At 40.8% G+C, this 24,102-nt stretch overlaps 1 protein-coding gene across 1 annotated transcript in view; it reads right to left on the bottom strand.

The window, feature by feature from the left end:
* Positions 1-19,810, bottom strand: part of NR5A2 (nuclear receptor subfamily 5 group A member 2) — a 99,649-nt gene extending 79,839 nt beyond the window's left edge. The window contains exons 1-4 of the mRNA XM_073356777.1: positions 19,557-19,810; positions 15,637-15,755; positions 14,210-14,351; positions 10,803-11,449 (exon numbers count right to left, since the gene is read on the bottom strand). Coding sequence (XP_073212878.1) covers positions 10,803-11,449; positions 14,210-14,351; positions 15,637-15,755; positions 19,557-19,638 — 990 coding nt within the window. The 5' untranslated portion in view covers positions 19,639-19,810. The remainder of the gene's footprint in view (positions 1-10,802; positions 11,450-14,209; positions 14,352-15,636; positions 15,756-19,556) is intronic.
* Positions 19,811-24,102: the final 4,292 nt, after the last annotated feature.

Here is a 24,102-nt window from a genome sequence, read left to right as displayed (position 1 = left end):
ATCAATCAGAAACCAAACAGGAAGTTAGAACATTCAATTCCCAAGAGCTTTCTTTTAACAAAAATATTTTTTACTATTTTGCTTTTTAAAAACTGATCATACTAGAAGGTTCAGGGGAAAAGGGAATAATTAATAGAAGCGAGCAAATTGATTTTTCAGTTCAATGGCTGAACAGAAAAAATCAGAAAAATAATTCGATTTGTTTTGAACTGAAACTAAATTTTTTTAAAGGTCTTTCTTGCCAAAACAAAAAATATTTTTTTTGTTTGGGTCAAATGAAACATTTCCAATGTTGATTTGAAACAACATTTTGAAATGGAATGGAATATTGATTCAAACCGACATGTCATTTTGAAAATGTTATTTCAAAGCTAAATGTCAATACAAAATGTTTCAGTGTTTCCAACTTTTTTTTTTCAGGTTTCTTTTCTGACTGAAACTAATTGTCAGATTCGACCCAAAGTCATGAATAGTTTTGGTGCTGCAACAAATTAAATATTCACCAGAAGGTTTGCCTGCTTTAGTAATTACATAGCCATGTTATTCATCATGACTCACTGCAGGATTTGTCTTACCCCTATGTTAACAGAACAACAAATTCTGGACATAGTTATTGTATTAACTGCTACTCTCCAGTTTGGCTGATTGTTTTGTGTTAATAGAGTTAACACTGGGAAAAATTACATAGACACTGTAAAGTCCACTCAGATATAACCTAATTATTGAAACTATCACGCCTCCACCTTGTGTAATGAAATTATGATGGATTTCACATCAAAATTGAAACTTGCTCTGTGGAGGTTGTTTTTGCTCCTGAGAAAATAGGTAGAGTAGTTAGCATGAAAAATAATTAAGCAACTGAATTCACTTTCCACTGCCTGACTTTACCTCCTGCTTGAGTTTGCAAGTAAAGCTGGCAATAATTTGAATGCTCAGATATTGAGGCTGGGTAATGGAGCAAACCTTGATGGATTCAATAAATGCCAAAAATAATTTTAAAAATCTAGGGATCAGATCTTTGGCTAGTGTGAAATGGTACAGCTCCAGTGAAGTAAATGGACCCATGCCATTTATGGACCAGTAAATGGACCCCAATGAATGATCTGCTCCCTAATTTATATTCACTAAAACTAAGAACTTCAGTCTACATCTTTGTTACTTCCTGCCTGTGGGGCTTAAACTGATTTTTACAGTGCAATCTTAAAACCAAAGATGGAAAAGACATAGTAAGTCATCTAGTTCACTCTTCTGCATATGTTGGACAGTTCTCTGTAGTATACAGTTGTATACTTTGTGAAGACCAGTTTTAAATTACTCAAGCAATAGGACTTTCATCGCTTCCCCTAGGAGACTATTGCGTAGTTTGATAGCTCTTGTTGTTAGGGAATGTTTCCTGACAGTCAGCCTAAATTTTCCATTTCTTAGTATCACTCTATTACTCCTAGTGCAGTTAGAACACAGTTCTTCACTGTCCTTGGTGTTTGCTCCATTCAGATACAGCACTTCTATGTGTTTATGTGGTTCCCAAGGTGGTTGTTTGACCAAGCTCTGCATATGCAGTTCTTTTAATCTATCTTTAAAGTCAATTTCTCCAATCTCAATTACTACTACCACTCTTCCCATAGTTACCTCCAGTTTGTCAATATTTTTCTGCCCCAAGAATTTAATGCATTATTCTAGGGGTTGCCTCCAAACTGTATATATTGTATACAGAAAGATAATCCTCTCCCTACTCTGTAACAACATGATACCTCTACATATGAAGCATAAAATTACATTGGCTAGTCCCATAGGGACGGAACCCCCACACCTTTGAACTTAGTAAGGGTTTTGACATTGGCATCTATGAGGCCAGGATTTTACCTAGATGTAGCAGTTGCTAGCTGCAATGGGTTAAATTAAAGATGCCCTTAAATCTACATCTCCTTGATAGAACTGGATGAGAAAACTTTCAATGTAACTGAAAACAGCCTTCCCTCCAATTCTTTTCATTGTTTGCAAAAAGCAGGGCATTTTGTTCTCACACAGAACTTTTTGCAAAGATGAAAGAACTTTTTACAAGGAGAAACCTTCCACCATGAAACTGTAACATTCCTCTGTGAATGGACAAATTGTGATTTTCCCCGGGACTGGAATTTCTTCCTTTTTTCACGGTTATAAAAGTTGTGTCATTTAACAGAGAATGAAATTGCACCCTACATCAGCACAGCAAATAATAGTCCAAATAATAGTTTGGAAGATTGTGGACCATATCATATCCTTCTCTAGCAGCACCCAGTGCAAGGGGTATAGAGGTGGTGAGTGCTGCCTCTGTGGCACGCCCGAACATCTGTGTGTGAAATGGGGCAGGCAGTGGGTGCAGAAATTGTTACATCTCCCTACCCACCCCATGGGTCTTTAGTAGATAACTTGATGCTGATCTAGTCAGCATCAAACTTAATACAGCTTTCCACCTCCATGAGGAGGAACATTCCCCAGCTGGGAGAATCTGGGTTAAGCAGCCAGTACAGAAGCGCTAGAATGTACCCTTGAGGGGAGTACCATTCTCTCCTCAATTTTACTCATAATGGGGCAGATTTTCAAAGGTATTTGGGAGCCTAAAGATGAAGAGAGGTGCTACTGGGATTTTTCAGAAGCACCTAAGCAGCCTCGATAAAAACAAAGGGAACTAGGCACCTAACCTGTGTACCTGTTTTTGAAAACTCTACTAGGTGCCTATCTGCATCTTTAGGCACCTAAATACCTTTGAAAATCTGGCCCATTATTCATTGGGGCCCACTTTCTGATCAAGGGCCCAATCCTTGCTTGGATTGACTTTAATATAGTTTTTGCTTGACCAAAGCCTACAGAATGAGGCCCCTAAAGAGCAGCATCTTTTCATTCTAATCTGGACGGATAAACGTCTCCCATGTAACAGTTCAAAGTTCAGTGCAAATAGTTGCCTTGAGCTTCTGATTTTGCACCTCGGTTTTGAAAGGGAAAGTTAAACAAATGGAAATTCTGAAATTCCTTTACCTGTCATGTTTCCAGCTAATTGTTGTACTGCATGCCTTTGCTTATCACATCAGACCCTAGTTCTAGGGTGGACTGGATGCCTCATGGCATCATCAGTAGTTCAAGTCCTGCTCAGTTCATAAATGACTAAACATCATTATTACCTGCTGGCTATTCACTAAGGTGGGTTGGTGAGTCTGTCTACTCTAGTGGAAAGTGTCTACCTCAAACATATACCCCCTTAAGTGGCATGTTTATGGGCTGCCTCAGCACAAGCCCTGCAGTAATTGGGCAAGGTCAGCTTTCTTATCATCCCAAGAAGGCTTGGGATCAGGACTGAATATAGTGTTCAAGAAGGATGTCAGAATAATGGCCCTAGATACTGAAATCCTGTATTTATCCTTAGAACAGATACAGCAAAGACAGTGGCAAAGTAAACTTCCACACACACCACACTGACTGAGAAGGCTCACCTGTAGATGGTGTGTGTAGCTTAGTCTCCATGCTCCATCCATCCTTGTCCTCTCTCGAGGCTTTTCCTTTTGTAATATTGATTTTACCACTGCCTTCCAAGTCTTCTCAGATAAAAATGTCAGTATGAACAATTGTTTTTCATCAAAGTACACTCAGCGTTTGTCAATTTAAAGTTTTTTTTTAAATGAGTAATTCTTTTTGTTGTACAAGATTAATACTTTCACCCAATATTTCTTCCACACAGTTTGAGAAACAGACTAAGAATGAAGGCAATTCCTATTTCCATATCATGGAATACATTTCCTAAGCGTGACCAGAAATCCACGACTATACGTGACAGCTAATATAACCATTGATACTAAGGGAAATCCTGAACCTAAATGTTTTAAACAGCAGAGCTGTTCTCTCCTTATTTGCTCTGGAAGATCCCTGATTGAAAGAACACTGCAAAAGATTCCTTTCATCAGCTCTGTTAGTTACATTTCCTGCTTTGATAAATGTAAATACAAGAAAAATCTAAAGCTCTTCAAGCTACCCAGTTGCATTTGATTAGTTAGTCTGAATAATGTAACAGTCTTTCAGCACCCAAAGGAAAATTTTGAGTTCCACTGCTAATATTTTTCTCCACAAACAAATATAGATTTCCTACTCTATATAATTATCTTATAAGAGATAACTTAATATTTCCTGGACTTCTGTAATTCAATTCCCTCTTTTTTATAGGTTCTGTTTTAAGATGTTTGATTTATTTGTTTGGAATTAGAAATTTGGAATTAAAGGTGATGTACGAAGTATTATCTGTAATACTTTTGGATGGAAGATGTAGCCGAGTAATTTTGTTGATTCTGTCCACACTATACTTTTTATCATATTTAGAACCCATTTTAGTTTCTGCTAACTGTTGTGCTGATGGTGAGCATGGGATCTAAATTTATTTAAATGGCTTTTGCCCAGTTGCCATCTGTCTCTGATACCAGGGTAAACAAATTTCCAAGTATTTATACAGCAGAAGTAGCAGAGTAGACTGAGTCCTATGGAACATAAATTGTCAAAGCTGTAACTCATGAAAGCTTAAGCTCAAATAAATTGGTTAGTCTCTAAGGTGCCACAAGTACTCCTTTTCTTTTTGCATGGTTTCTTAGAGAATTTAAAACCTTGGAAGAAATATATTTTAAGTCAAAGGGCCAAATGCAGTTTTGGTGCAAGTGTGGGCATCTTCACTGACTTAGATGAAATTAGATCCATTTACAGCAAGGAGGATTCTGGCTCTGAACTGATACAGTCAGAAATCACTGGATTGTCCAACTCAGTCTACAAACTCTGGATCCATGGTTGTGCAGGAATAAAGGACACAGTATCCTTCACCCAGCTCTGCGCTGCCCTGACCAACCCTGAAGACAGTAAATATATTGGAAAATGGACTAGCACCTTCTCCAAGGGTGCAAAGCCACTTAACGGGGAGGCCTCCATAAATCTGGTTTCCCCTTTTCCCCTGCACAGGAGGAACAACGGCTCCTGTAGCCCCAGGTGAGCATTAACTCCAGTGGGGTTGCCACACAAAAGTTGAAGAGGTCCAAAAACATCATTGTTAGAGGGGTTAACTTAGAAAGCAGTTTCTGGAGGGTCCTCTTGGGGGTCTCTCCTGTACCAGCCAGGAGGGGAGAAAAGAACTTTGTCCTAATAAATGTGTCCTTTCAATGTGTTTTAAAACTGGGTATGTTCAAGATACTCATTCCAACTTTAAATTGCATGCTCACCTTGTAAGAATCTCACTTCCTCGCTATTATCCTGTCTTGACTACATTACCAAATTGTCATCAACATAATAAAAATGATCATCTTAATGACAAAGAATGTATGGGTTGTGGCTGGGAGAGGACTTACCCCATTGTGACAACAATACATAGATTAAACTCCTCTCATTTCAGCCCCTGCTCCTCAAAGGTCAGTTAAATGACATATTAATATCATTTCTTTCCAGCAACGTAATGAAGGAAAAGCAGTCTAAAACAGGAAAAAATGGGGCAATACTTGAAGTTGCAAAAGTCACAAAGAGGAGCACCCCAGACAAGGAGAGGGGATTTATGTAAATGTGGCTTTGTATACACTGTGTAAGCATGGTTTACATACCAGAATCCTCCTTGCTGTAAGTGGGTGTAATTTCATCCAAGTCAGTGAAGCTGCCCACACTTGCAACCATTTGCTAAATGACCTCACCACACATTAAATGATAGGGGCCGATGTCTAGCTTATAGGAAAAATGTGCAACTTGTGGAGTGGGGGGACTACTTAAGTCCACCCTGGTGCAGGAAAAGCCCTCTCTAACAGAGCTGCACCAACCCTCCCCTCGTACCCCATTGGAAGTAGTTAAATGCCAGGTTCTGTCATGATCTGCTGTGGTCATTATGCTAGTTATTCCATTCTCAAAGGGCTGGGAAGGACTTTTTCTCTCACTGCCAGATTGGCCATTGCAAGGTGGGTTGTTTTCTTCTTCCCACAGCAGGATGGGGGCTTAGTTGGGGTGGACATGAAATGGAGGTTAGGCTATGATGTCACAACTCATTATGTAAACATGAGGCGGATGTCCACTGCAGGTACTCCATAGGGAAGGGATACAGTGTTCAGATAGCATGGATTGGTAAAGAATTTAAAGGAGATGAAATAGGTTTTGGGACTCCTATGACTGGTACAGCTGGCAGCCAACCCCTCCTCCTTTATAGCCCCCCCTTTTAACCCTTTTTTGAGGTGGGTGGGGGGCCCAGCAGCAGGTTATCTGGGGACCAGAATGAGTAAAGGGGAGAGCTGACATCACTCCCCTAACCTTTAGTATATATAAATTATTATGGGATTACCTGCACTGTATGCTTTTACATGCTGGGTACTCCCTAACATTTAGGAATAAAGTTGCAGCCTAATTAAACCACATCCAGTGCCTCCTATCCTTCTTCTAGCACAGCTGGATATTGGGATTTTGTGGCCATATAGTATTTTGACCTATAATATCCACACTCCAAATTATGGGAATAAATTGAGCTAAACATTACATGATCCTTGCCTTTTAGGTACTACCAACCTCAGTTAATTTTTGGAGCCCAGGGCCCTTGCTACTTTCCAGGATATTATGCCACAGCGTAATCAGGACTGCATCAAGATGAAAGCAATTTGATGGCTACTGCGTCATGGAAGTGTTATTGTCTTCCTGAGTTATGCAGCAACAGAGATTGTTCCCCATTATGGAGTGGGGAATATGTTAGCTTTGATAGCAGTAGGTGAATTCTTTTGTGGCTGACTAACATTTTGATCAGGGAAGATGGAGGCCACTGGAACTTTCTGTATCCAGTCTTGGGGCCATGCAGTTTTTGGACTGAAGAAACTCTTGCAGTGTTTTCTTTTGAGCCTTGCAAAGACCTTTCTCCTGGATAGCACAGCCTGCTACACAGCCATCATCTAGGGCTACACACAAGATATATTTAAGTTTGAGATATTAGCAAGATGTTGAAATCAAAGTTTCCAGACTGCAGCTAGTCACTTGGAGACAGATTTTGACATCCATATTCCCTGATGCATAGTACTTTACTTCATGTGGTTTTATTAATTTCAGATAGGACAACTTTCAGAATAAGGTGCCACTCATTGTAAAAACTGGCAGAATCTGGCCCTTAATAAGTAAGATTATCAGTCTTAAAACATTACATTTTCTTAATATAATTTCACTACCAAGCTTGAAAAGTATTTGTTATGCATACTTTATAGTTCATTGCTGCAAATGATAACAAACATCATTTGAAGACTAATGATTCCTTTCTCTCCTTCTCCAACATGAAAAGGATGATCCCCAAAATTTAACTCATACATGGATTGAAAAGATCTTTAACTTCATTCCAAAGCTCTGAAGAGTCCAGTACAATGCAGAGAGCATGCTACAATATATCATTTAACTGACCTTTAAGGAGCAGGGTCCAAAATGAGGAGTTTAATCTATGTACTGTTGTCACAACAGGATAAGTTCTCTCTCGCTCTCTTTTTTTCCCTGGTGTAAGTCTACTACTCTAGTGGTAGGTGTTTCCTGTTGTATGTATGTCATGGACCACAGAAGAGATGTTGCGTTTTGATAGAGCAGATATACTCAGAGGAAGATGATCATGGATAAACTGAATGGAAACTTCAAGACATAACCATTTAAGAAGTAAATATGCATTTATTATCATGTGAGTTGATTTTAAAATAATAATTATAAAGGGAAAACTTAAAATAATGAACAAAATTCAGTGCCATTTCCCCAAGGATGAATTTTTCCTAATCCATTTATGAACTAAGGCAGCACGTTGTCATCATATGTCCTTTTCAGTCCCGAGTTAAAGGATGTTTAAGCTTTCTGGCTCCAAATCGGTAGGGTTGGGACAAAAGAAAAGGTTCCCCTTTCTTGTGCATGGAAGAGATGAGCATGTAACAATGGGTTTGGAAGGAACTGAATGGCTTGCAAACACCCTGTTTAATAATTTGCACCCATTTGTGTAAGATGTGATCTATATGCATTGGATCATTATGAATTTGTTACTAGTCACTATTTATGCAGATTTTTTGTTACATCAGTTGTGATTCACTCATCCAAGGGAAACTCTTATTCCCAGATCTCTTTTTATGCAGCTGTCTAACCTGCAATGGATGTTCAAGATTCATACTTTAAACTTGGAGAAGTAGGAATAAAAAGAGATACATTTTTCTCATTCTTTTTACATACTTCTCATGCTTCTCAGCTGTGACTACTGATTTGAATCAGTTGAGACTGGCAAGACGAGGGCTAGTTCATTTGGCGATCTAGTCCCTCTTTCCTCACAAACACCTCTCACTCCCATACTGCACTTGAGTTCTCCCAGTCATATCCACAGGCCAAATATGCTTCCTTCAGTATCCATGCTCTGTGGAGCATTCTGAGATGTCTGCTCCTTTTGTACTGACCAGGAATGGACACCTGAAACTGATGCAAAAGGTGATAGGAAGGGGGGACCTGGGAAGGAATCCATGCGCAGATAGGAATGTAAGTCCTGCTTTAGTGCTGTTTCTCTCATCTTCTTTCAGCAGCAAAGGGATATGCTGTTGTCTTTCACTCTAGGACCTGATCCACGGAAGTGCTGAGCACTTACAATTCCCACTGAAGTCACTGGGAGTTGAACATGCTCAGCATTTTGCAGGACCTGGGCCATAAAATCCATCAGATCTATATGTGCTAGTGTGCTTCATTTTCTTGTGATTTTCCAGGGATGCTCTGTGGTTTAGTAGCTCATTGTCCAAGAGGAAGATCTCTGTCAGTAGACATTAAACTGTCTGAAGTATAAGGTCCTATGGTGTAAAAGGTACAAATATTAAGATGAAAAAAGTGCCTTAAAAAGCCTATTTTAAAAAAACCTGCTTTCTGGGTACAGAATGTATGTAGTCCCCATACTTCTGTAGCCTGGAAAAGTTGGCTCTCTCTTGTATGGAACACATTCCTGCATCTTGTGTGTTTACTGTAGTGGATGGAAGGGATAAAGAGACTCTACAAGGCTGATGCTGGAGGTAATGGCTGTCTCCTATAACTGTCCTCACTACAGCCATCTGAGTGGTTAGTCTTCATACGCACTGGGTTTTGGGACACCAAAAGATGAATGTTTAAGGAACATCTGTTAAAGATGTTTTCAGATTATCATTTTATCACATAACTCCATAATAATTTTAGGCCAGATCCTGCCATTTTTGCTCACATTGAGTAGTACCTTACTCTGTGAATAGTCTCAGTGATTTCAGTGGGTATTCCTCAGTGTAAGAGCAGCAGGGTCTGGTCCTTTATAAATAAATTTGACTTTTAGGAAATGGTTTGCTAAAAGTTTGTTTCTGCATTTTGTAGCTTAAAGTTATTTAAAATAGAGCACATGGCTCATTATAAAATCTTAAATAATTTATATTTGCAAATAAATCAGAAGAAATTATACATTTATTTTTCCTTTTTAAATCACCTTCCCTCTAAATGACCTTCCTCATCATTCAGGCTTAGTATGCACTGCTCCTGCAACTACTCTCATGAATGGAGTGGGAACAGACATCTGAGGTCAGAGTCACCCATACTTCAGCTGCCTAGGTAGCACGAGGTTCCTTTAGCTTCCTTTGAACTGGCCTTCAGAGATCACTCCAAATGTGTCTTAGCATCGTCATGCTTATAACAGCCAGCAACTCTGATGCAGCGAGCGTCCTATTGTGTACCTGTGCCTTTTTTAACAGGGTCCCCCATCAGTGCTCCTGATTCACAATGGAGGTTTCAGTGCTCAGTGAAACTCTGCAGCAGCAGTTCTATCAGCATACTGGGTTACCTTCCATTGGCTACAGAGTCAGCCTGCAAGGAACCAATGACTGTCACAAGGCTGTACAACAAATGATGTTGAAGCAACAGCATCTCCCTGAGTAGCAGAAGGAAATGCAGAAACAGGAACTAGAGCAGGAAGTTTCAGAGGTGGATTCCAATGCATCTTCTCTTTTGGGGACAGAAAGAGACCATTTGGTCATTCAAGAGCGATCCCCCTATTAAGCTAGTGGGTAGAGAATGCTCTTGTTTACCCCTCTAACATTCTGGGCCTGATGTTTGCCCCCCACCCCACTTCCCCAGTTCTTCTATGCCAGACCAATTGCACAATTGGGCCATAAAGCTGCCCTAACAAATCAACTGGGGAATCCCTTGGTGTGAGGGAATTCCTGGCTATCATAGAGCTGTCATTCATGTGTGTTAGGGGTTCCAGCTGTTTAGTGCTCTGGCAAACCTTGGCCTGAGTAACAGCCTCTAAGGGGCTGTTGCAGCCAGCATGGGTTAAAGCAGTCCATTGGTACCTCTAGGATCAGGGGAGTGCAAAGGAGACCTTAAGCCACCATTGCTTGCTCTTCATCAGGTCCCATGCTCCAGTGGTACACAGTAATTTTGGGGCTGTATATACATAAGTGTATAAAGTGTTTTTTCCCCATATGTGACTACAGTAACAGGACCAATTAGGTAAATGCTACCTATAGTGGTGTAACGTGCATACAATATACTCAATGGATGTATTTAGAAGAGTAAATGATTTCTGATCAGAGGGAGAGCGAGAGAGAGAGGGAGATGCATTAAATATAAAAAAGGCGGAACAGTGTCTAGTCTTTCTTATATCCCACATAATAGGCTAAAATAGCAAAATCAATTGAAAGTTTATTCTCATTATAGTAAACCTACATGAAGCCGAAGTAAAGTAAGCAAGTGTGATGCATTTTAACAAAATAAATCATATTCTCTTGCTTAAAAACCTGTATCTAAAATAATACGAGCTTTTTACCTACCTTAAGTTCTCTAAAAAAGATGCTACTCCTTGCCCACTCAACAATGGAGAAGAGGGTTTGGTCAGCCATTTTACACATAAGCCCAAATGTGTTGAGCTTTTCATGTTTGCTTCTGTTAGCTTGCTCCTGCTGCAAATATGCCATGATCTTAGCCTGGACTTGTGGCTCATCTGGCTCGCACTTCAAGAGTTCCAATATCAGATGTGGAATACTTGCTGGTGAGCTTGTCTGATAACTATCCATGTATGAGTAGCCCATTATTGACTCTGGAGAGCTAGTGTAAGGGTCAGGATACTCAGACTTGATAGCACGGCTTGGAAAGTGGCCATAGGTTTGGTAACCTTGTAGGCTGCCATGAGGCGGCATTGTCATGCTAATTGGAGAGGTTACAAAGGGACTTCTGTCATAGTCTGTAGGAGGCAAGGCAGTATGGTTCAGAGGTAGGCCTTTGGAAGCAGAGTGGATATTCTGGATTGCAGAGGATATTGTCAGGTCAGTGGGCATTGCTTGGATCACTTGAGTCATGGCTTCCAGTTTAAGTCCATTTGCTCGGATAAGGGCTTTCTTCTGCTGCTTCAGTGCCCTGTCTCTCTTGTACATTGGTCCAAATTTGTTTCTACCCCCACGCATTCGGTCAGCTCTCACAGCTGTTGGGGAAAAGAGAAGGAAGTAAGATATTCGTTAAAACTTAAGCAGGTAACTAACATTCTTGAGTTGAACACACGTTTAGGAAAGAGTGGCAAGACAGCAGCACTCCCTTAATTTACTTTGATCAAAATATCATGATTATTCCAAAAGAAAAAAAAATCTTTTGATTTAATGAATTTTAATTGTCTTAGTTACCTATTGGACAAATATTCTTAACATGTATGAATTCATTGTTTAGGTCATTTAAAATGTAATAATTAGGGACAAACACAGTGGTTGGCTGAACAAATTTCACACATGATGAGATAACGTGATTCCTGTTGAGATCTCATACTTTTTTTTAACTGCAACCCACGGTATCATTAGGAAAAAAATGGCTTCTGTCCTGAACTCATCTGAGAAGTATCCTGAGGGCCATGTTATCTCATGATAATCATTCCATTATTGCATACCACCATTACACAAAAATTGTCTGAAATGTAAGCTGTAAAATGCTCAATAGGCATAAAGGTGAATCTGGTTTCTTTGGCAAAAATTAAAGATTATTTCCTTTATGGTTTATGTATATCGTTGCAAATGTTTAAGGAACATTCCTCATTTTCTAGAGATGTTTCAAATGCAATTTGAATAGGCATAGAGAAAGCTGCCCGCTTGCCATATTCCACACAGAAGGTTGAACTGACTCAGAAACTACTGACAATGTTATAGCTTGTAATATCTCTGGAATCAGAAATAATTAAAACAAATCTACTTCAACAGCTGCCTCAGGAATCATATTGGTGGTCTCTGTCACAGCAGTATCTGTCACTATGGCATATATCTAATGGACTAGTGAGTAGTTCTCGCCAAGCCCACCTTGCCCAATGGCAATTAGATAGAAACAGGAACCTCTGACAGCTTGGTGACATGATGAGACTGCTGAGATTGCTGGAGGTTAAGTTCTTGAGCTTTTTATCTTAGGGATTAGTGTAACATTAAAAATTTATTATGAATCCTAGGTACACAATACTGTAAATTATCATGAAGACTTTAACAATTAATGATTTTTGGTATACACGGTAATTTATTAACTAGAATTCAAGTCCACATATCACTATCAGGGAAATAGATATATAAATGTTACAGGCATTTATAATTATGAAAGCATGTGTTCTTCCAATTTTCCAGATAGAGAAAGAGAAGTTGTACAGATGTGACAGAAGGATATAAAGATAAATCTTTTATAGTCTCTCTCAGTTTTAGTTAATGCTGTAGTTAAAGCATTTTTTGCTGCTAACACTATCCCTTATGAATATTACAGGAAACTGAAAAGTCTTATACAATATTTTGCTGATAAATGTAACATATATAAGCATCCTTCTCAAAACAGTTGCAACATGCTGCACAATTAAATATTATAGGTCAAATTCCACCCTGAGATACTTTGATTTCAGTAGGAGTTGCACAAAAGTGAGTTGTATGTAATCATACGATTACAGAATTTGGCCCTGTATGATTATCTATAATTAAAAACAGTTAGAAGTAGCAGTTATGCAATATATTTTCAACCTGATAAATGTCCATACTGACAAAAACATTAAATGACTTATTTTACCACTAGTTTTCAGAGGGATATACTGCAACTCAAGATGTTTAGCTCATTGCAATATACCAGTTTTATCTGTGCACTGTGGGCAAATGTAATGAGTGTGGTATTTACTAAATTGTGGGAGGGTGTCTGTATATTTGAATGCATATTTGCATTTATATCTACATATTTCCATTGTAATACTGGCATGATCCTGCAGTCTTAACTCAGGCAAAACTTATTCATTACAATAAGAGTTTTGCATGAGTAAAGAATGTTCAATTCTGATCCTGCATTTCTTACTCAGGCAAAATTCCCATTGACTGTAGAATCTGGGCCTAAGTGTAAATGATATGTTTAGAATGTGTTGAGTTGAACTGCCAAGATTCTCTTACTAATCTCTTGACAGTAATTTTGCGTTCTATTATTTCAATAGACTCTTGTAGTATTACCATTCTTCTCTGTATGTGAATGATCTTTCTGAACTCTAAAATCTTGTATTTCCTTTAAATTTTTCAAGAAATCTCATTGTGAAAGTATACCTATTCATAATAGCTTTACGACATACTTTTGGAGATTATTTTACCCCTATTTTTAGCTCAATTCTTTAGTCACTCTGTGTACTGAACTCCCATTGAAATCCGTTGCAATTTTGCATGAGGAAAGACTCTTAATTTTTCTTTATTTCACATTCTCTTTAAGATGGATATTGCAAAACAAAACCACAACAAAAACAAAATACTCTATAAAATATAAATTAAATAAAATAATCCCTGATACTAAAGACCAGAAATTAGTTGCAATTATTAATTCCCCATTCTGTATTCTGTTTTTATTCTGAATTAATTCTGTTTGTTCCTATAAAGTTTAAAAAGTAATTTCCATGCTATTCTTACTCTTTCATCCAAGTACTCCTAAATGCATCAAGCTATCTATAAATCAAATGTTTTCAATTTTTTCTTGTGGTTTTAACTAGCTTTAACTTATAATTGCCCTGCTACTACTTATGAATAGATTAAAAATATCCTTTATTTAAAACATACAAGAGCAGCATATAGTAAGTTACTAGCAAGTATTTTTAAATGGGTATGGTAAATTATATGCAACATAATTTGTATAAAACTAAAATGTATGTAATATTTTCAATAGTTTGTATAGATTATAAATATACAATAACAGTAATAATTCTTACCTTCTAACTTCATTCCAACACTTAGGCATTTTTGAAATCGACAGTAAGGGCAGCGCTTTCTCTGTGTTTTGTCAATCTGGCAGTTCTGATTTTCTATACACGTGTACCTTTTGTTATTCTGGACCGTTCGTTTAAAGAATCCCTGTATGATAGACAAAGAGTCAGCCCGTTTCACTTTAACAGTAGGTTTCAGCATTTTATTTTATGGAAATTTGTCAGAAACTTGTCATATACCACTCAAACACTTATGAGGTTACGTGGTTTATTTTAGATTTCAGCAAGATATACCCTGGAGAAAACTGCTAGACTAGAGAGGAGTTTTTCTGGTAGTAGTACTGTGTTTTTTGTAGACTTACGTCAAAGATTGGTGAGACTTGTCTGTATGCCACTGCATCCCTGACAATATGACCATAAACACTGATGCTGACCAGTATCTCTTTTGTCTGCTCTTTAATATTCATAAAATGACTGAAGCCTGCCTTATTCAAGTATTCTTATATGGAATACATGATGCAAAATGTAAGAGAAACATAAGATACATTGGCTCTTTGTATATTGTTATGGTGTATACCAGAGGCATAATAAATATTTCACTTTTATTGTCTCGATACAATTTTTTTAAAACAAAAATGCAATTTGCTAGGTTTATTCTGCTTTCCATACAGTGAAATGTTTAAAATTGCATTGTTCTGGTGTAGAGGGTAAGAGATTCTGCTCTTAGAAAACCGATTTAAATGGTTGTATATAACTTTAAAAGGTTTATTCATGACAAATTATTGCCTTCACTTACAAGGCTCAACTATATTTAATAGTTGGTTTCATTAGATATGGATTTAGTTTCCAAATATGTGCACAGGATAAATTACATGAGTGACTATTCTTTATTTAATATACTGCAAGAAATTATTTGCTTGACTTTAATTGTGTACATGTCCAAGTAAATACTAAAATAAAATACTTTGTAGGAAAAATAAGCATGAAGTTGTGATGACAACAGAAATTTACATTTTTATATTGAAAGGGAAAACCTTGGAACAGTGGCATTAGATTTTGTAAAACTGAAATGTATTGAGGATACCAGTTTGTCACTTTATCCTACAGGAACAATAGTACTCTAAATGTATATAAATCACCTAAAATCAATAGTTGAGTCACTTAGGACTGAAAGTTCTACAACTCTATCACTTCACAACAACAAAATATTTAAAAGCAGTGGACACAGACATACAACAAAACAATCTAACTTCTTGGTTTTTTCCATTTGGGCAAATGAGGTTTTTCAAAATTTTGGGTGTGAATCTAACAATAAATGGAATCAGAAAGAAGCCAAACCCCTGTTTGTTTATTTTTACCAGCACTTTCCTTTAACATTTTAAAACATTTTAAACCATTTTGATTTGCATTCTATTAAGTAATTTGTACTAAACCTTGCAGCTTTCACAGGTGAGAAGTCCATAATGGTAACCAGACACTTTATCTCCACAAACTGGACACAGTTCTTCCAGGTCTTCATCGTAAGAGTAATTCACCATTTTAAACTGAGACACTGGAAAAAACAGAAATAACACATTCAATGAGCATTTACATTAGTAGTTCAAAAATGCTTTCCTCAGCTCCAACTATCAGACATTAATTTTGACCTGAGGAAACAATTCATTAAACACCTTCTGCAAATTAAATAAAAAGACTTTAAAAAAATCCAAACAAACAAAACATCCCACCATCACAACTCACACAGAAACATGGAATTTTTCATTCAACAGCAAAACAATATGGACTCTTCACAAGTAAACAAAAGTATAAACTTCAAAGTTTTGTGTTGTAAGAAAAAATTCTAGAGTTATTCAGAATTCCAGTGCTCTTAAACCATCTACAATCCATCAAACCAGAAACTATGTTAAATAATTTAATTTCACCACTTATCAGGAAAGTGCTTTGAAAAGTCAGAACCAAAATTGACAAGGTTAAATCTCACTGATGTATGTAAACTAACTTTAACTAGGTTTGCTTCCTTTAAAGTTTTGTTAAAATAATACCAATCTGTAAATATTTACTTTATCTAAACTTGAAACCCACATAACCAGCACTCTCCTAGTGTGTTGAATGTAAATTACTTACAGCACCAAGTTAAAATGCTGTCCTGACCCCCAAAACCTTGTGTGCTTGATTCTGATCAGGCTCATCTTTAACAAAAGCCTGCTTCCTGTAATACCTAAATCGATCAGTTTTAATATTAAGTGTTCACATTTCTTATTGTTTCCCATTTTATTTACTTTTGCCTCCAAACGTTTTTAACCCCCGGAAACTAGAGAACAGCAAAGAAGGAGACAAGCAGAAGGCACTGGGATTGTTTTTTTGGAGAGATGAGGTGGTAAAGTACCTAAACCTAATTAATTTTATATAATCGCCATGCTAAATTAAACCCAAATCAAACCCCAACGATCCAGGATGAAGGTCCCAGGCGCAAGTAACCAACTTCCTCGGACAAAAGTAATCAGTGTTTGCGGGAGATCTAAAAGATGTACAGACTGTAAACAGGAAACGCAGCAGTTCCTATACCCTGATTTTCCCAAATACCCCTATGCAATTTAGACAAAACCCTGAAGGAAAAAAACTGTCTGTAGGAATCTAATGCGGCCTCTGCCACTCCGAGGAAAGGTGGAGGAGGAGCTGGGAGATGAGGGGGTGCGAAAGAACCTGAATGAAAGAGAGAGAGAATTGATCCGGATTCACCCCACAACCAGCGCACCCAGCAGGTCTGATTATCCTCCCCCCCCCCAAAAAAAACCCCTCCCATCGCTCACCGCAGAGCCAATTTCCTTCTCTTTTCCTGCTGCAAAATACACCAGGCAGCTGCCTGGTTTGTAATGTAATCAATGATCTCTGTAAGGGGGTGATGGACACAGCAGCGGCAGAAGTTATTATTTTGTTCCCCTAGAATCAAACCGCTATCACGTTTTTGAGTCATCTAAGGGAGTTACATCTAAGTAGTTGTAGCAAGGGAGAGATCCCCCAGAAAGCGGCTGAGGATGTCTTGGAGTTAAGAGTCTCTGGGTTAAGAAAAAGATGTGCTAAGACTTAAGTAACTAACAGCAGCCGTGTCCCCTAAGGAAAGAACCCCCAGGCTCTCTCTGGGAACTAGAGAGGGAACTGGAGTGAAATTAACACGGCGTGAAATAGCCGAGAGAAAATATTTTCAGAACGACTTCTTCACGGTTTATGAATCAGGGCCAATCTGATCAGAGAGTAGTGTGTGTGTGTTATACGCTATGGGCTCTCCAGCTACCATCTCCACGCTTGTTGATTTCTTTTATATACCTGACCTTAGGTGGACGATTCTTTAAGATTAAAGAGCGGATGAATGCAGTTTCTCTGCTCACGGTATGCAGGCAATAAATACACAGGGGGAGAGAGAGAACGACCAGTCCCTTCCTTCTCCTCACTTTGTCTGGGCTGCAAGGGCCGACGCAAGAACAAAGTTCCCGGTGTCACAAGAGAAAATAAACGGTCAAAGGGGTCAGTAGGGAAAACAAGGATTTTTTCCCAAGCGCTGTCCGGGAGCGTTGCAGGATAACACAGTGTTGAGCGAGACACATCCAAAGAAAAAGTCTGAATTACCCTGACACCCCAATCCCCTTAAAATTTCTGCGTCCCATTAGCCTCAAGACAGAAAAGGGCCCCTTGAAATCGAACAATTTAGGCTGAAACAAGCGACCGGTAGAGAAGTTTCTGCTAAAGGGTCGCCCAGAGCCCTCAATCCTACCCCCTTCAGGAGTTGAGGAGTACATTGTGTTAAAATGGGGCATTTCTACAGTGAAGAATTACCGCTGTGTCTCTGGCCAGCTAGCCCCACCAGACACCTGGGACTATAGGATGTAGAGAATTCCCGAAATGGAGACCCAGCATTTAGGGGATCCTCTCTGCTCCTCCATTTAGGGGTGTGAATGGGGTGCAACTCCAGCGCTGATGCCGAATCTCTCTGTGACACAGCGAAAGCCCCCTGCCTTTAGCATGGCAAATAAGGACCACCTTTAACTGAGCTCGGGAGCGAGCTGAAAATCACTGGTTCCCGTGCCGCTCACAGTCACTTCTCGGAAAGAGCGTTCAAATCTCCTGTCCCGAGCTCAAAATTCACGCAGGTTAAAGCGAAAGTCTCTGGGTTTCAGACAGAAAGTTTCCAGCTCCGCTCTGGAGTTAGGACTTTAAAAAGATCTTCCTGCTAAACTATGGTACCCCAGCGACTCAGCTCCAACGCCTGCATTCTCTGCCCACCCAGGAATGAAATTCAGAGGCATAAATACGCCGTCAGTTTCAGGACTTGCTGAATCAAAGTTTCCCAACGCATCTGGTTGATCACCTGTGTTATTTGAACTGAAAGACAAGCTGCCCTTATTACCACACTTACTCTCACACAAAGCCATAAATGCAATTAGCAAACCGACAGGAACAGCCCAGAAAACGACCGCTAATAACGCATCAGAATGGCTAAAACCCTGCTTGGAAATGGTCCCCTGACAGCTGTGTATTTCGGATGCCTTCGAGGCGTCAGTCTCCAAGCCTTATTCCTTCGAGTCTATGCTAGGTAAAGTTGTAAAGGGGTGGCGAGGAGCATTTCGAGAGCAGAGACAGAATCTGGGTCGTGCAAAGGGCGAGTATGGAATTGCTGCAGGGATTTTCCTGATGTCACCCCCTCGTTTGCTTGAGAGAAACTTCAGAGGCTCTCTCACGCGCGCCAGAATCTGGAGCTGCCTTTTTTTTTTTTTTATTTAATAAAACACGTTTAAAATAGAGCCAGTGGGATGGATATGTTTTCTTGCGAGCAATCAGGAGCTAGGAAAATAAAGGGGAACTGCAAATCCCCGCTCCCATAGGCCTCATTCCCCCCTTAAAATACTAGACAGCGGGTCCGAGTTTCCCTTAACAGCTCAACCCTGCGTCTGATGCTTTGAGGATACGACTGCACCGTGTCACGTCTCCCATGCACCGGGGGCAGAGGGTAGATTCGGATCGTTACACGTAGCTCTCCCTCCCATTCATTGCTTTCGTGCTGAATTTCCGAAGGCTTTAACCCCACCCCCCCGCCCCCCAAGCTTTTAGTAACTCGGTTCTGGAAGTTCAGCGAACTTCCCAATTGTCAGGCTCAGCTGCCCGGCTCAGCCCGGCTCCAGCGGGCGGTGCCGCTAAGCCCTGCCGGCTCGAAGTGGCTAACTGGCAATCGCTTTAGAAACCTCCGCAACCGCTTGCTCAGGAGCCCCCAACTTTTTATGGAGGGAGCCGCGGAGCTCTGCCCCCGGGGCTCGGAGCCCTGCCCGGCAGGTACCGCAGGAGCGAGCCCCCCTGTGCTTACCTTGCATGTTTTCCGGCATCTGCCCCTGCTCCCCATTCGCTCGGGCGAGTCCCAGGGCTTCCGTCTCCACTTTGGGCAGCATGACAAGGCGGCTGCGGGCCGGGATGGGGGCTCCGTGTCCGTCCGGGAGAGCGGCACCTGGGCACGGCAGCACAGATTTAGCTCGGAGAGGGGGGGAGCGGCGGCGCCGGCGTCCACCCCCTACTCCGGCCCGTGCCCCGCGCGCCCCGCTGCTGCCCACACCTAGCGCCGCCGCCCGCTAGCGCCGCGCGCGTGGGGCGCTGGGGCTCGGCGCGCGCCAGGGGGCAGCCCGGGAGCCCGCGGCGCAGCTCGGGCGGAGAGCGGCGGCAGCCAGGCTGAGCGCCAGCCCGGGGAAGCCGCGCTGCGGCGGGGCTGGTGCGCGGCTGGCCGGGTTCCCCGCCCCGCTTCTTCTCCTCCCCTCGGCCTGGCAGGGGCTCCCTCCAGCCGCGGCTCTCGCCCTCTCACAAGTGTGGAGTTGCGAAGTTCAGACCTTGCGGTCCTGCCTTGTTTACTCCACATGCACCGTGAAGAGGCGCTTCCCAGCCGGCTGGGGTTGGGGGAGGGGGGCTGGGGAGATAGCGAGTGTGAGGGCTCCCGGGGGGAGGCTGACACTGCCGCTCCAGCCAATGAGGAAGAGGCACAATCTGCAACCAACCCTTCCCCCTTCACTAAAGCCCCCCCTCCCCCCGTTACAGTTGTTAAATCACCCTGATATTACAGGGCTAGTAAAACAGGCACGGGCCGCCTAAGGGAGCGAGGAGCACCGGCCAGCAGCTTGCAAACACCCCTAGCAAGCCAGGTGATCTCTGCATCCAGGGGAACTAAGACATGAAGGTGCCGTGCAAGGAAGGAGCCGGGCAATGCATTATTCCTGCTCCGTGGAAGGCAGGGCTAAGGGGTCTTCTTTAGTCATCGCAGGCTGTTTCCTAACTGTGCAGCCGCGCTCTTGCCTTACACTCTCACCCAGCCATTGTGCGGGCACAGGGGGTATGTGCAGGGCTGATAAGAGACGTTTTTGTCTCTCCCATTTTCACCCATCAGGGCTATTCCCCGCCCCACAGCAGCGACAGCTGGAGTTGAACTCTCTCCAGTAGAGAGTACGTTGTCGCACACGGTCCTAGGCTCGCCGCCTGTACATGGACTCAGGTGGGAAGCTATCACCCCCCGCCCCACTATTATGAAGGAATTGTATATCTTTGCAAACACTGCCTCGATCCCCCTTGTTTACATTTCCTTCTTACAGTCCGATGGAGACCTAATGGAGGTACAGTTGGGTTTTCTGTATTAATTCTACATTTTCTAGCGTCTTGTGAGACGTATCAAGACGAGCTACATAACTTAAATAAAGCAAACGTCCTAAAGAGCAATCTGTCAAACAACAGCCAACCTGCCGACTAAAAGTGCAGTAAATGGCACCAACCTAAACGTTACCAGAAAGACCTCGTTCAAATAGTATTTTTTAAATGCTAGAATATTTAATTATCGGTGCCAGCTTTTGCAATCCCACAGTTATTGCAGCCATTCGCAGTCCATTCTAGTGAATGGGATTTCAAAGATTTTAATGTATTCTATTTGAGTAGCACGAGGAGCAGAAATATTTCAATCAAAACTCACCGTCCACTAGTCGAGGTAATACAATTGCTGTGATATTCAAATTAGTTGTATTAACATATATCTATTTTGTTGACATTAGATGAGCAAGCATTATTTCCATCTTCAAAACAATCAAAACCTCCTCTATCTGACAGTTAATATGATTATTTTTCTATGGCTTGTTAATCATGTTCACGTTTATTGAAAAATATAAATATTTGGAAAATAAAAATCCCTTTGAACTGTAAGTATTATATGCTATTGACTATAATAGTGTATGGAAAATAAAGGTTCATGACTGTTAATCCAGATTCTATAAAAGGTAATTATTGCTCTAACTTTATTAAACAATTTTGATCACCAAAGTGCTGATGGAAAAGTGGCAAAAAGTCATTTAAGAGCGATAACGGAGTCGGTTGTGCTCTGTGCTTAGTTAGTTTGAACTTTTCCCATCAAGCAGTTAAAAGTTAAAACTCTAAACTTAATTTCCTGGAGATCTGGATATCTCCAAACGACAGTGTTACTGAAAAATAGGTTTCTTTCTTTCTCTCTTTCTTTTATGAGACTTCCGGACTTGATATTCTTGGGACGGGTTAAATGTGGGGAGGGAATCAGACCTGTAAGTGTTGCAACTTAAAAATATTGAAATAGCCAATTTGGGGAAAAAAAATCCTGCTCAATATTAACATGATTTCCAAACCTGGAATTCTATCTCTCCAATTCTCTTGTGGACAGGTTTTAAAAATAAATACCGGCGCAGCTATCTTACTAGGGAGGGCTGTTTGAGTGTCCCCTGAAAGATGCCTTCCTCTCAGGGGAGCAGACGAGTATGAGATGAGACCATACCATCTTGGCATTTGTAGATGTATTATTTACTTATTTTTTCAAACCTATAGACTTTGCTTCTATAAAATTGTTGTAAGCTCAGGTTGAATGGGCTCAGCAGTTGTAATACCTTCAGAATAGAGGCAAAGGGTCACAAAAGTGGATCTGATGGAAGTTGCTTTTGGTTCAGCTATGGATTAGAGGAGAACACTTTGGGCTTCCTGTCTCCGCAGCAAAGAGGAGCAGATCAATGGATAAAAACACAGAGGTGTTTTCGAAGAGCCGGTCTTAGACGGAAAATTCTGATTTGGAGACATGTAACAGGATAGACTGACGCTGCTTCTCTCCCTACATGCCCACTCGTTCCAAAGGGAGCAAAGGTCCTATTTTAAAATTATTTTAAATCTGTGTCCTATTTTAAAAGCACCTCGTTCTCTGTTAGAGGGATCTGTGCCCTGTCCCTCCCACCCCACTTTACCTCCCCGCAGGACATAAATTATGAAAGGCACAGCCTATGACAGTATTTACAACAGACCTTGGAAAGTTAGATTAATACCTATATACAGATCCTCAGTCCTACAGCTCTCTAAGGTTTCCTGGGCAAATAAGAAGGGCCGTTCTCTATCCCTCTCTGCAGTATATTGTTCCGGGGAAAGTGATTTCATGTTGTTTGTCCGATAAACTCGCAGCGAGACAATCCATTTAGTTTCTCCCGCTCTTTCTGGTGAGTAAAGAAGATCAACATTTTAGCCCACCAAGGCAAAAGCAGAAAAAGATCATGCCAACTAGGACAGTATAGCTCAGTCTCATAGTTCGTCTGGGACCAGATTATGCATTGAAATCAATGGGAGTTTTGAGCGCTCAAATCTACTCTGGTTAAGATCGAGCCCTTAATGTTCAGATTTTCCCCATTACTTATTTTCACATCAATACGAGCCAGTCTTCTTTGTGAAGATTCTACCTATTGCTTCATTTATAGCTCTCTATGTCTATCTCTACTCTCTACAACCCCATCACCCCCCCAGTGGTTTACTCCCACTCAGGTATAAACAGAATCCACCCTCTAAATGACTCTTTAGTGCTTAAGTCTCTGTTTAACTAGGACTTGTGGAGTCAATGTTACAGGCAGTATCACTCCACAGGGGCCTGACTTGGAAGGAGTTCAAATGGTACATTGCAAAGCTACTCCAGGAGTTATTAGTGTCGATGAAAATACTTTGGAGTGGTTATTAAACATCTACATTTCTCCGAAGTAACACTTTAGGGCAGTAACCATTATAAATTATACCTGCTCCCTCGTGGCTACGTTAAATTTAACATGGAGCTTTAGCTCTCACAATTGCCTTGAGCAACCTTAATTACCCTCTCTTCTAATCCCTTCGCCATTCCTTACCAAGTTCTCCAAACTTTTTAATGTGACTTCTCTCCAGAGTTTGCCTGGCTTGTTCTGATGTAGCCTGAAGGTCTTGATTGACGCGTGTAATTATAATAATAAAAGATGATGGCTTGGGGAGCCTCTAGCAGCCTTGATTAGTGCAAGGAGCACAGCTCTGGAATATTTATGTTTTCCCGTTTAAATGTATGTACAATTCCATTAAAAACACGGGCTGATTATTTATCTTTTTATTTTTTTAATCGGGAACTTCCTCTGCTCTTTTTGTTTTCACAGTGCAGGGCTCCATGGTCGTGGAAGTTCAAGGCCAGCTCCAATTCTTGGGAACTTGAAAGAGGCCCAAAGCTGGGCGCTCCTAAAGGCTTTCCAGCTAAGCAGGAACATTTCGAACTTTGATGGGCGTTCCTGTGAGCAACAAATGCGAGGCTACCTTCCTTCTGCTTTGCTTAGGGTAAAGTGTCCTGCAGGGGAGAGGGTTTGCTTTATCTGACCACAAAGGCAGGCAGCTCTAGCAGAAGAACCCCCCCACTCCCCCAGATCCCATTAAGAAATAAATGAGAGCAAATTGTAACTTTGCTGTTGGCAAGAGTCCTCTTACTTCTATACTAATGTTTAGGGTGGAGAGGATTTGCACTCTCTTTTTTGCCTCTGCTGAAAGTTCACATTGCAAAGATCAGCATGACAAACTGTGTCTGTAGATGGAAGGCAAAGAGC

This window comes from Lepidochelys kempii, chromosome 8 (assembly GCF_965140265.1).
Source record: "Lepidochelys kempii isolate rLepKem1 chromosome 8, rLepKem1.hap2, whole genome shotgun sequence".
NCBI classification, from domain to species: Eukaryota; Metazoa; Chordata; order Testudines; family Cheloniidae; genus Lepidochelys; species Lepidochelys kempii.
This window is presented reverse-complemented; position numbering and strand designations above follow the sequence as displayed.